The sequence below is a fragment of the Anarhichas minor genome, unplaced genomic scaffold (assembly GCF_050575085.1).
Source record: "Anarhichas minor isolate MPS153535 unplaced genomic scaffold, ASM5057508v1 ptg000058l, whole genome shotgun sequence".
NCBI lineage: Eukaryota > Metazoa > Chordata > Actinopteri > Perciformes > Anarhichadidae > Anarhichas > Anarhichas minor.
Genome location: NW_027466504.1, coordinates 528,477 through 542,701, shown reverse-complemented (window position 1 = coordinate 542,701; position 14,225 = coordinate 528,477). Strand labels below are relative to the sequence as shown.

The window sequence follows — 14,225 nt, the reverse complement described above, 5'->3', positions numbered from 1 at the left end:
GTCGGTTAAAATAGAAGCGCTCTGTCAAAATGTAATAATGCTCAAGGTAATGAGGTGTAGCTATAGGCGGGAACAGGACTGAAGAAAAAAACCAACCACAGCCAACCGCCTGCACATATTCATTTATTCGTATCTTTTCTCTTTGATGATCCCGCCCTATCAGCCATAACCACAAAATATAACGTCAAAATAATAAAGAGAAAAGAGAAATCTAAAGAGAAATCTCTCTCTGCTTCTTTTTAACTGGTGAACGTACTATTCACTGACGAACATGGCCTGAGAACATGTAAACACATGGTGCTGTAAATCCTATTTTCTGATGTGTTTTGCTCAGATGGCGAAGGCATGACCCGCCTACTTCTGTCTCTGATTGGCTTACCCCGATATCCTTACCCTAACACTAACCAATGTCACTCCTCATGCTTACACCCAACCAAACCAACCAACAAGGACTACAAGTACTAGCCAACAGTAGGTCATGACATCATCATCCTCAGAACAATAATTAGGCACCTGATGAACTATTAGAAATAGACAATGTTCTCGCCGATGGTCTCGTTTCCTTATGAAGTTGAGTGAATGTTACTATCTGCTCCCCTCAGATTACTCTATGGGAGGAAAAAGTGCACTTTGTTGCTCTGATATGTTTTTCTTTCCAACACTGTACACAGCAACACAATTTTGGTAAATCCAGCCTTGTAAATATCATCAATACCTTCCCTCCAAGTTAAGGAGTCAAACTGAAAATGAGGAAAAGAACATGGCACAATGTGAAGACTAAGCCATGACTTCTTCTGTTTTGGTTCGGAGCTCAGCAGTACACACCGACAGCGTACCGGCTGTGTGACCGCGCGTCCTCGCATTGCGCGCCCTAAAAATATCCCTCACCAAGAGTGCAGATCAAAGGGGGCAACAACATGGCCACGAAACCCGCCCCGGCATTTAACCTAAAGCCTCACAGAGGAGGAGCATACGCCGCGAGCAAAGGGCCCGCGGCATCCAGAGCTGTGCAGAGGAGAGAGGGAGGCTGGCTCGGGTTTCAGAGATGCGCACTGACGGCTGACCTGCGGCACATTGTTGGATCGCTCAGAGGGGAAGCAGCGACTGGGACGCACGGAGCGGAACACACAGAGGAATACGAGTCACATCACCAACTGACTGAGGACAACCTTCACAATGTCTCGCGTTCTAACGTTGATGTAGTTGCTCATCTGAGTGCAGCAAAGCAGTTTGGAGACAGTTTGAAGATAGAAAGACAGCTGCTGAACAACAGAGAGAGACTGCCTCTCAGCTCCAACGTTGCGGGGCCTCAGGATTCCTCTTCACCTGATGAATAGAGGGATTTCTGCGTGGATAAAAGCAGAGTTAGAAGTCTAAAATGGATGAGCATCAGAAGTGGGGAGTCGCTGGTAAACCGGGTGAGGAGAGGCGGACTCGCGGCGAGCAGCAGCAACCTTCAAAACAGCCGCTGTGGAGAAATTGGAGAGATTTGCCAGGCGTAATGATTTGCATCGCAGCATCTGTTTTGTGCCTCGGAGTTTGCATTGTGGTTTTGGTGCGGACCTCGGAGCTGCACAGCAGGATAGTAAGTCTGGAGCAGCGGCAGCGGGACGCGCAGCTCTCCGCCTGGATGTTGTCTCCGGAACAGGTGGAGCCCGTTATCCTGGACCGACTGGACCAGATCCTGGAGGAGGTGAGACATCGGAACGTTTTAGAAACAGCAATATAATATCTGTGGTGGTCTGTACAACCCTTGACAATCCTTAATTCAGCCCTTCAAATACTTACCCAGGGATGTTTTCATGTGTCCATTCATCTGAAAAGATAAAAACAAATTAATTGCAAACGCCCTTCATTAATTAACGGTCGCAAATCGTTTTGGTTGCAAATAAATGACTTTTTCAGTTGTCAGGTCTTTGATGGCTTTCCGTCAGTTTCGGGTTAAATGAAAGGCTTGTTTTAGGTTCCGGAGGATTTAAGTGACTTAGTGCATTCGGTCAATTTGAATCTTGTTATTGGTCAATTTCATCCGTTAGTTTACCCTGAAAAAGAAGATACAGTAATCTTATAACAATTTCAACCCCCCAAAAATCATTATTAATAAGAAAATAAATGGAATAGATAAAAGAAAGAAGAGGCCTCAGTTTCATTTAGTTTCAGTAGTTTTCTGTATTCTACAACTTCAGATGGGACTAGTGTGAGGAGGAGAGGAGAGCATCACGATCTATTGATTTAGTCCTGATGAAACAATCATTTATATTTTGTGTAATTGTAATGATAATAATAATAATAATACATTTTTTGTAGTTAAATCAATTAATTCACAATTTAGCTTATTTTGGCAAACCTGAACCTTATTAACGGCTTCTATAGCTGATCTATGAAGCATAATACTCTATCAATCATTAATGAAATCACCAGGTACCATTTATACAGCATGCCTCATTTGAAAGAATGTCTTTAGTCAGACGCAACAATGTTTCTGCTCATCTGAAGTGGACCATTGGAGCATGTTGGACCTGTGTGCATCTTGACTGAGCGCTCCCTTTAGCATCTGTTGCTCTTCGAGTCGCCCTCTGTGCTGATCTCTCTTTGACCACTTCCACAGCTACACTAACAAGCTCTTCCACAGTGATTGAAGTCAGACAGGGACCCTGTTTTCCCTTCCACCCTTTGCTTTGGCCTAACTTTTATCACCCCTCCCATATAATACACCTACCAGGAGAAGGAAGAGCACAGGCTGCCTACTCTCCATATGTTAGCCTGAGTTGAAATTTTATAAGAGCAAATATAAAAAAAAAGATTCTCTTATGTTTGGGATACGAAACATACTTGAAGGAAACAGATGCATTCCTGTGAGAAGAGAAGATGGATATGGATGATTGTCAGAGCTAAAGTCAGGATGTGTTCAGGGCTATCGCCATCATTTAAGAAGTACAGAGCTCACAAGACCAAGTCTCCTTCACCCCCCATTTCCAACCAGCAGAAATGTAGATACACATTTCTTCACTTCTCCGTGCAACGGCTCCATTTAGCGTGAGTTGCCAGATATGGTCGTTGAGCACAGGTATTGGTTTTGGGCTATCAGGTAGCGTTAGCGGTTTGGTGCATTTCACCACTTTGGACAGAGCTGTTTCTGCCAAGGCTAACCCAACCTATTCCTTCTCCAAACTCACCCACTGAGGCACCCTTAGGCGTCTGTATTAGGAGCACCATGCTTTCAACTAACTCCAATGTAAACCCATCCTCGTTACTATTAGACGCGCTGAGCGACTGATGTTGTATAGAGTAGGGAGGAGGTTTGGGGTGGTTGGTTGGCTCAAACAAACATGGACTTTCACTGCTGTTTGTGCCCCCTGTGAAACCAAGTAGACATGTACTTATTTTACCTTAGTTTTGTTCAACAAAAATACTTATTTTAACCCAAAACACAATCTTTTCCGAAGCCTAAACAAGTATTTCTGTTGTGAAAGTAAACCTAAACACTGAATACACTTACATTGGATTTCTTTTTTTAAAGACACTGTGAGAACGTAATGACCGGCAATTGTATGGTTCCTATAACACAGAAGTTTATTTTGAAAAGACGCTGAACATTTATTGAGATCAAACTGACCCACCGTCTGTGACTCATCTAAAACACTAGACAGGAACCTAGAGCGCCATAGTTTGAATCTTAGGGCCGCTGACTAAGCTGCATTCATATACTATGTGTTCACAAATAGTACAAAGAGGTGTAGATGTACTGAAGGACTCAGTTATGTACAATCAAAGGTGCTGGTGATATCCAGTCCTGTTTGAGTGCTTGGGTCTGGAGCTCCTCCATGGGGCCCAGTGAGGAGGATCTCTCCTTCTTCATCTCTAGAAGGGCCTGGGGCGATGCAGCCTGCCTCTTTGTTTATCTCTGAATGTATAAATAGTTATTATTAATGGGGCACAAGCACAGATGTGTCATTTTGTAGAGAGAGAGAGAGAGAGAGAGAGAGACTGTGGTACTTTAACCCAACACTATCCAGAATCCAGCTCGCTGTCTCCGTCAATGATGACCAGATTACTCTGTTCCAGCAGCACAGAGTTGGTCCTTATTATTCCACTCCAATCTGGATCACAGCAGAATCCATTATCTTATTGAGTATTGTGTACAGCAACATTGGAATTATTTCTTGAACAGCAGACAATGCAGTGGCTGCACAGCTTCTAGGAGTGTGGTTGCCAGGTTTGGTACCAGTTTGGTACGAACCGTATCTGGCAACTTGCAGCAGGAGACACTGCAGTGCGGGCCGATGATAAACGGTCTATCATGTCCCCTTGTTGTTTCTGTTTTGTGTGGATTAAACTAACAAGATGAAGTGTGTTAATTAGTGAGCTTCAGGTGTGTATACACTGACCTTGACCGATATTCAGCAATAATATCCAAACAGCAGATCGACATTTAATCTTAATTCCTGATGATTCTGTTGTGAACAAATATGTGTTGACCTTTGTTTTATTTCATCAATACAAATACAATATTTTATTTCTTAATTGTCTGAATTGTATTTATTTTATGCAAATAACCTCTACAGATGACAATAACAAAGCAAAATGATAACATTTAGTATTTTTGATGGTTTAGCACTTGACTTTGGGGCGGTTGATAGAATTTTTCAGGACGGTGGTGAAAGATACCTAAAAGAATAGCCTACCTATCTGGAGCCCTGTAGACCAACTGCTGCAACCAAGACAGCGTGATGGGAGCGTCTCTTAAGTTATATTTGCTAATTCTTTTTCTACCAATTGGATCCGTCACTTAAAACCCTGATACCACCCGAACCATGAGTTTAATGATCCGTTGCACTCCAGAGACAGACTTGCTTCCACTCTTAATGTTAAGATAGCCAACCCATGTCCTGCTTCCTGCTTCCTGCTCTATGTTTAATCCTCAGACATGACTGGTATTAGGGCTGGGGCCTCATCGATTACAAAAATACATTTGCGTGACATGCATTGGCCGTCACAAGGAGTGACTGCTCGGTCATTCCCCCGGAGAACAAGCTGCAGCTATAAAAACCTCGCCTACGATCCTCTAAAGTATTTCAGACAGAGAAGAGACCCAACGATGTGATGCTCAGTCAGCGCCGCAAACTACTGCAAAATCTTACGCACAACCACTTCTGAAAGTGAACGCAACCCAAAGCCTTTCTTAAGTCAGCTCCGACTGTTAACGTTTTGTCCTCACCAAAGCATGATGTGTCAGCATTATCAACACGCAGGACGTGTTTCTGTTAGACAGTCAGCTGAAGTAGTTCTTCTTCATGTTTCTTCATCACCCTCATGTTGAAAAGTATTTCTGCAAGGCTGCTAATGTAGTAATGTAACATTTCACCATGTTTACTGGCCATGTAAAAGAAGATGTCTTTCACTAACATTAACAGTTATACAGTCTGTGACTGTTAGTACTTCCCTCATCTTAACTGCATATTACTCCAGTAAAGAAATCCATCAATGTCATAACCATTTTAAGTAAAAATTCTGATTCTCCAGTTCTGGTTGCAATGACATACAGAGAATAAATGAATCACATTAAATGTGTCACAGCAATCCTTTTGAATGTGAGGCTCAGTATTTAACTGATCATCTGACAAACAAGGCCTGTTATTTTGTTACATGTCTTTGTTTTTAAGAGAAGGTAGTGGAATAAAATATTAATAAGACAAGTTGTTGATATTTATTTGGGACAAATTCATTTAAAGATAGTCTTTAGAATAATCAATCAATTAGCCGTTTGATTAATCGACTAATTAGAAAAAAGAACTGTTAGGTGCAGCCCTAATTGGTATTCATCACTTGTGTGTTTGATAACATCTGACCGTGGATTATTTAGCAGCTAGTATAGTAAAACAGGTGTCCCTGTAGTATAATCAAATGGGATCTTCTTGTTCATCATACAGCCTACAGAGTATTCCTATTTTGAAAAGAAAACAAAAAGGTGTGAAGGTTCACAGCCTTTTGTCACTGCAAATGCTCAACAGGTATCCAAGTTCAGAATAAGCTTTGTGAGGTCCTTGAAGGCATTTGTAGCTCCCCCAAAACAACCATAACCTCAACAACAGCCCAACCCCCCAACTCTGTCTTTATTATCTCGCCCCAAATTTGGCCCCTTTAACATTTACAATTTACCACAAAGTGCTCTCTGCAGACCTGGCAGAGACCTGGTGTGCATAGTGAGTGCAGAGGCATGATGGGAGATGGAGGCCACATTGTGAGGTGCAGAAACGTGAAAAATATAGTCTCCCCCTGCCCCGGTTTCCTCACGCTGCTCCCCACAGACCTGTCACCCAATACACTGTAAGGCCTATGCATGCATGCATTCACACAACACAAACACAAATACATGCTTATACATGTGCACTTCCTCTATGATGTGTGTGTGTGTAAGTACAAATGACCCATGTGCTAATCAGACAGCCAAATGCAAACAGCACACTCAAGTAGAAGTGCCTGAGCCACCTCTGCACTTCATCAGAGCACAGTTAGTGATGGTTGCACACACACACCCACACACACACACACACACACACAAACACACACACATGTACACACACTGAGTGACTTTTTTCTCTTACCTGAATGATACATTACGGTTGAACTTGAGACTAAACAGGCCCGCTCAGTTGTAGATATTGTAAAGATCTCCAGCGGAGTAAGGATTTACAATGAGCAAACGTAAGAGTGTTTTTCTTAATGAAAACATCACATCACTGTCCTGAAGGAAAGAATCAATGACACGGTATTAAGTGCTTTCTGTCTGTGTGATTGATGATACCATGTGCTAATAGTGTAACTGCTGCTGTCTAAAGACACGTCTACACCCCAAACATCTGCATTCTCATTAGCTTTTCACTCAATTGTATCTGTGGTCTGGAGCCGCTAATATTAAAATGTATTAACTTCAATGGAGTTTATTTTACTAGGAAAATACACTCAGTACCAGTATTAGTTACATATAATAATAATAATAATAATAATAATAATGGTAATAATACAAACAATGGTGACACTACATGTTAAAATGAAAACAACTCAAAATACATGAAATAACATTCACATGATTTAATGAAAATCAAAGTCAAAATCAAGTTGAAATTAAATTTTGAGGGTGCATCACAATAGAAATGTCAAAATGCTTAACTGACAGCATGACAGTATAATAACAACAATAATGTAAATGAATGAGAAATGTATTGTTTTTTCATTTTTCATTTTCATGTTGAAAAACGGAATTGCAAACCATACTTTTTGCATTTTAATTATGTTGTGTAGCTCATTCAAATGATGTAATGTAGTGTGACCTCAGTCAAGCAGTCAGGAGCTAATGAGAAATACTGTTTGTTATGGAAATATGAAATAAACAATTTAATTTGATAACATAACCTCTCTGAAAAAAGAATGACTCAAAATGATTTTGAGCATCATTGATAGGAAATTGCATTATTTCAAATGTCAGTCACTTTTTTTCTACTTTCTACAATGAATTTCTGTTTTGACTTCAAGGTTGCATCCTCAATTGCATATTTAATAAACTAAAACAGTATGTACAATTATTTAGCATGTCTGGAACCTTATTCTAAAACCAGTAGTATGTGAATGGCCAACTATTTCTGGTGAAATATTACAGTGTGCAAACCTCCCACAATTTATTCACACAAAAGTATGTTGACTATTGTACACATGTTGATTATGTAGTCCAAGGAATGAGATTTAGGACGCAGCACAACTCTCTGAAGCTAAGAAACAAGTGAAGTGAAGGCCTGGACTCAGAACATCATAACAGGAAGTGTGTGGAGCAGCAGTGCCAGGTCTCACTGTTAATCGGACTACAGGATAGTAAAAGGGTTTGTCATCCTTTTAAAATAGAATGTTCAAACCACATTACAACACGCTGGCATCGGGTTACCACCACAACACACACACACACACACACACACACACACACACACACACACAATTCAACCCCTTTACCCAAAGCAGCCCAGCTGCTCCACACATACATCATAACCATAGTCTGTAGGATACCATTCTATGACCTTGATAACAAACAGAACAGCTGTAGTAGGATGCAGAGCTGAATTAGTTCAGGCAGAAGTAATATCATTGGTTGAGTTAAAGCTCAGTGGGTGGACCCAAAGACGCACCCCATTGTCTCCGTTTTTATTCCATTTTCACAGCGAGTCAGGCTTTCGCAAAAAAAACCACTTAGGAAAAGAGCGTGGTTGACGTCGCTCAACCACGCTCAAGCAACCCCTGTCACTACCACGTGACTAATGACTCACGTGACTCACAACGCTAAATACTCACGTGACTACCAACAGGTGACAAAATATCAACTATTACTTTTAGTTTTGCGCGGGACACAAGCACCTCTCTCCTGGCCATTTTGGCTCTGCCACCTCCATGTTTGCTTGTGACATCAGAGGTAAGATCCAGACTCTGAATGTGAACAGTAATGCGTGTATCCATCCCGTGATTGGGATCTGCTCCAAGATATAATGGGTCCTTTCTCAGCCCATGCTGCACCTGTCCACCAAGTGCCATGACATTTTTGATCCTGCCGACAGACGGAGGTAATGATGTTTTTTGTCCTGAGAGGTCGGGATTAAGACACTGCTGCATCTACAAACAGAGTTCCTTCTTTGTCAGTCACAGATTCCTGCTAGCTAACTTTAACTGGCTCTTTGGCTCCTCAGCTCATGAGATCATTGTTGTACATGGAGTAATACTTTAGGTAGCACAGTCGTTTGACCATAGGAGAATGTTAAAGGCTAATGTCTTTGAAGTATGGTCATTGCATTTCTCTCACTCTGGCAGACTCTGCTTCTGTTGTGAGTGTTGATGTTTTATGGTGTAGCTCATTTTCTTACAACTGATGACTACCGTAGAACTGAAGCTTCTCCACTCTGCATTACTTCCATTATCTGGTTTGGAGAATGTGTCTTTCAGACATGTTGCTTCAGGGTGGACCAAAGGGAGTTCTGGCTGCACAGCTCTCTGGATCAGTCCGACTAAAGACTTCTACAGTTCAATCAGGAGAGACAAGTAAATGATTAGTAGTTAACATTTATTACGACAGATGAAGCGTTTACGAGTTACACGGAAATTGTTTGGCGCTTGAACTCGACAAGGAGACTTGTGACCGCGTTGTGATTGCCCTGAGCGGCAACAATATATATAAATCCCCCCGAGGAGTCCAGACACTGGTGGTGGTGGCTGGAGGTTCTGCTGGAGTTGGCTGAAGCTGCTGATGGAGGACTGCATCTGTGAAGATGGATGGTGCTGGGGAGGAGGAGGGTCACATGAAACAGCAGCAGGAAGCTGGAGGCGGGGATACAGCACATTTAAGAGGAGACAGCAGCAAGCTGATAGGCTAACAAAAAGAGGGTGTGACTCTGCGCTATTAGCTGGGAACGGCCAGCTGTTAAACAGCTGATAGAGTCTATGACAGTGACGGCCGGAATAGAGAATGTGCTGCTAGCTAGGGAGCAGTATGAGAGAAAAGCATATGAGCATGAGCGTGCAGGGATAGTCTTCCTGTCTGAACTTGCACTAGAGCTTCATCTGTGAGTGGGCTCTGCCAGTATCAATCAAATAAACTCCTGCAGGAATTCATGAATAATATTAAAGCTGCAAGCAGCATTGATCGGGCCCTCGCAACTTCACGCATGTCGAGGGTACTGGCAGGACTCTGGTTAACGTGGCCATGCATTTCTGTGACCATCATACACTAAGTACATGAGTTGAACGGTATTTCCTGCCGAGACCAGCGACGTAGCCAGGTCATTTTTGCCAGGTCTTTTTGAGTGTAGCTCCGAATACAATCATAAATGTAAGCCTGAAAAGATCCACAAAAAAACTGAATGTGTGTGAATGCGCTTTAGTGTTAGTAACATAACTGACTGTCACAGTAAATGCAGGTCTCAAAACCGACTGTATGGGCATCTATAGCTCTGACAATCACTGCTGAGAGACTCAAAGCGGGAAGAGTCGAGGAAAAATGGCAGAATCTATAGTTCCATTTGGAAAGAAAACATCTTTTGGTCGCGAAATAAGTTTAAGCCAAAAGGTCAGCCCGTGTTGTATAATCTATAACAGTGGTTCTCAACCTTTTTTCAATGATGTACCCCCTGTGAAATATTTGTTCAGTCAAGTACCCCCTAACCAGCGCAAAGCATTTTTGGTTGAAAAAAAGATGCAATACACAGCGCTGTGCCATCAGTGTCTGATTTATTAAACTGTCAAGACTGAAGATTGCATTGTTGCATTGAACTGAGTGCTTTTGCATTTACATTTTAGTGAGAAACTTGTGCTTCACTGAGGATCTTTGTCAGTCTTGGTGGCAGGGAGGCAACTGCTGTGATCAAGCTCTTCTCCAGGCACAGTCTGTTTCTTTGCTTTGTTTTGATCACAGTCATTGCAGAGAAGGAGGCCTCACATACATATGTGGAGGCAAAGGGTAGTAGCTGCTCCAAAGCTTTCTGTCCCAGGTCAGGGTGCTCCTGCTTCACACACACCCAAAACTGTGTGAGTGTGGATGTGGCAAACTTCATCTGGAGGCCACGGTCAGATGACATTTCCAGGAGTTTTTTCTGATAAGTGACAGGTAGCTTGCTTCCGTTTGCTTCGGACGAGAGAAATGGGTTTCTCACCCAATCCAGCTGTGCAGATTTCTCCTCCATGTCAGGAAAGTAGGAATGAAAATCTTGAATCAAGTTGGTCAAATGTCCCACTATGACCGATGATTGACTGGAGCTCTGTCCACATCCTTGGGTTGGGTCATAAACCATCCTGGTATGGGGGAGACTCTGGGTTTTTAGGATAATGAAATTGAATAGCCTACTGAATGTAAAATACAGTTTATGAACTTACACTTATATTTTATTGAATATTTATTAAATAACTATTTTTAAAGGATTTTTAAATGGATGCTAATTTTAAATATATATTTTTTAAATCTCACGTACCCCCTGGAGTGCCTTCACGTACCCCCAGGGGTACACGTACCCCCATTTGAGAACCACTGATCTATAACATGAATTAGGTTGGGTGCAGGTTGATTTTACTGAACAAACATCACATTGCATGAAATTACTTTATATTACAGCCTGCCTCCAAAAAGATTTGAAAACTACTGTATCCAATTTCTGCTCTCCAAACATCATAGTTTGCACATATTTAGATCAGAGAAATCTTTTTGTGGTGTGCCCACAAACCCTTTCAATAAGTTCAGTGTTTGGGCCGCTGTGATTATAGAATCCTGCTTACGTCCGTGGTTACCAGTAGGTGGCGCTATTACTATGAGTTAGTATTGGCATGCAGAAAGTCATGACAGTCATCAAGCATGTCAAGTTTGGGACAGTTTTGACAAAGTACAGTCGAGTTACAACAGCTTGATGGATGATGGCGAACCATGTAAAATGGCCGCCACACCACGTCCATGTTGTTCGATGAAACCTCAAGCTTTTAGTAACTTTTAATCACTAAGGAGGAGTTCGTTAAAGTACAGCACCTGGAAATGGCAAAAAACCACGAGAAATTCATACAAAATTCACAATGGCTGACTTCCGGTTGGGTTTAGAGCATGGATCCCTAAAGCTTTTTCTACATGTGATACATCTGCTTATCAGATTTTATACATCTAGGTGAAACGTACTGCGAGGGCTGCATCGTCGAAATTCTGTAGACTTGCCACTCTGAAGCATTAAAATCACATCAGATAACTACATTCAGGATTTTAAATGTGTGTGACAAGTTTGGTTACATTTTGAGCATATTTAGCCCCTCAAAAGCACCTTTGTTTCTAATTACATTATCGTCATTTAGCAGACGCTTTTATCCAAAGCAACTTACAATTCAGATTCTATCACACTGTAGGCACAGCTGCGGGAGCAATTTTGGGGTTAAGTGTTGCTCAAGGACACATCGACATGCGACTAGCGGAGCTGGGGATCGAACTGCCGATCCTCTGATTGAAGGACGGCTCTGCTCTCCACTTAGCCACAGTCGCCCTTTTCCATGGCAAAGAATCATCGCCGCGGCAACAGCCTTTAACGAAACAAGAAACTTTGAGTAACTTTTCATCACGAATCTCTTTAGACTCTACTGACGAATTTGAAGTTGATTCGATTAATTCCCTAGGAGGAGTTCGTTAAAGTACAGCGCCTGGAAATGGCAAAAACGACACTAGAAAGTCATACAAAATTCAAAATGGCTTCCGGTTGGGTTTAGAGCATGGCCCCAAGAGACGTTTTTTTAAGTCCAAATGTGATACATGTGCCTACCAAATTCTGTAAATCTATGTGAAACGTACTGCAAGGGCTGCTTCATCGAAATTTTGTAGGGGGCTCTATCGAGCCGAATTGCCACTCTGAAGCATTAAAACCATAATATGTAACTAAATTTTGGGCTTTAAATCTGTGTGCCAAGTTTGCTTATGTTTCAAGCATTTTTAGCCCCTCAAAAGCACCTTCGTTTTTCACGGCAAAGACGCCGTTCGACGAAACATCAAAAGCTTCATGAACTGGCATCATGAACTTCTTAAATTTCTTTGGAACAAATTTGATGTTGATCAGATTTACCTACTAAGAGAAACAAGTCAAAGTATAGAGACTTTAACTTCCTGTTACCAGTAGGTGGCGCTATGACTATTATACATAATTTGCCACTAGATGCCTTCAGGACTGGAGTCTCATCAGTTACGTGAAATCTGCAAAAGATCTGACCATGTGGAGTCGAGTTACATCAGTTTAATTGTTCATGGCGAAGGGCTGAAATTTGCCGGGCCGCCACGTCGCCACCCTTTAATGAATTCCTACAATCTTCACAATGAAGCATTATCAAGGTCTTAAGGCTTTTCTGACAAAATTTTAGAGGGATCTGATTAATCTGCAGTGGAATGTAAAAGTACACAACCTATAATTTCCTGTCGCCACTAGGTAGAGCTATTACTATGATTCTAATTTGTCATATAGATGTTTTCAGGGTCAGGATGTTATGACATATGAGAAATTTGGCGCAGATTAGACAATGTACAGCCGAGTTACAACAACTTCCTGTTTCATGGCGAATGGTGTTGACGCCACGTCACGGATACGTAATTTGATAACTTTTTGATCTTTGAGTAAATTTTCACTGCCATGGTCTCAAGAGCATACTGACTAAATCTGAAGTCGATCGGGTTAAATCTGTAGTAATCTCATCAAATTCAAAATGGCCAACTTCCTGTTTGGTTTAATGAATAACTCCAAGAGGATTTTTTGTACGTCCCATCACGTTACACATACGTACCACATTTTATTCAGCTAGGTGAAACCCAATGTTGGGGCTAGTCAATAGGGGGCGCTATCGAGCCAATATGTTATACCTGGTGCTGGACACCCTAATCAGACTGCAATTTCCGCCACGACTGGCTTGCGTGCCAAATTTCAAAATCTTACCGGTATCCCAAGCACCTCCTTTTCGCGATGAAACACTTAGGAAAATAAAAATAAACATTAGAAGAACAATAGGTCCTCGGCTCCAACTACGTTGGTGCTCGGGCCCTAATAAAGTGAGTTGAAGGGAAATTTTGATTTATTTGATTCTGCATGAGACTTTTGAATGACAAAAGCACTTAACTTTGGAATCCATGGTTATTTTTAGCCAGTGATAGATTTTTAAGAGTGTGTTTCATAGCTAACCCCATACTTAAGGAATGAAGGCCTTAGGTAAGGCCTGTGGGACGTACATTTATTTTGAGTTAGTTTATCTACATTCACTTTCTCTGATGCCCTTATGCTTATCAAGGCCTCTATGTGCTTCAAACTAAATGTTTCATCTGAACCCCCCAGCGGAATTGGGTTCAGGCTCCATCCAACAATTCTGAAACAGACAATCTCAGTAATTGATCAGGCTTCATGAGGTATGAAGGTAAGCAGGGTTTGAACTTCTCTTATTATGCAGTCAGTCTTTAGACGTCTTCAGAAGACACTGGTTGACATGAAAAATGGCCGAGCAAATGTAACTCATGTCCCGTTAATGATCCTCCATGGTTCGACTCATGGCCATTGTGAGGCAGGAGTCAAAGGTGGATTTTCAAATATAGGGTTTTCAACCGAAAAATGAAACAATTTACAAAATTTGTAAAAAATATGTGGGCCCATAAAAGTGCAAACTTAACATGAACTGAATAGGAGTGAACAGCGTGAAGTCTG

The 14,225-nt window shown here is 41.7% G+C and overlaps 1 protein-coding gene across 1 annotated transcript in view; it reads left to right on the top strand.

Moving 5' to 3' along the window:
* The first annotated feature begins 1,378 nt into the window (after positions 1-1,378).
* The window catches only part of col13a1 (collagen, type XIII, alpha 1), a 118,276-nt gene continuing 105,429 nt past the window's right edge, over positions 1,379-14,225 (top strand). The window contains exon 1 of the mRNA XM_076077267.1: positions 1,379-1,693. Coding sequence (XP_075933382.1) covers positions 1,379-1,693 — 315 coding nt within the window. The remainder of the gene's footprint in view (positions 1,694-14,225) is intronic.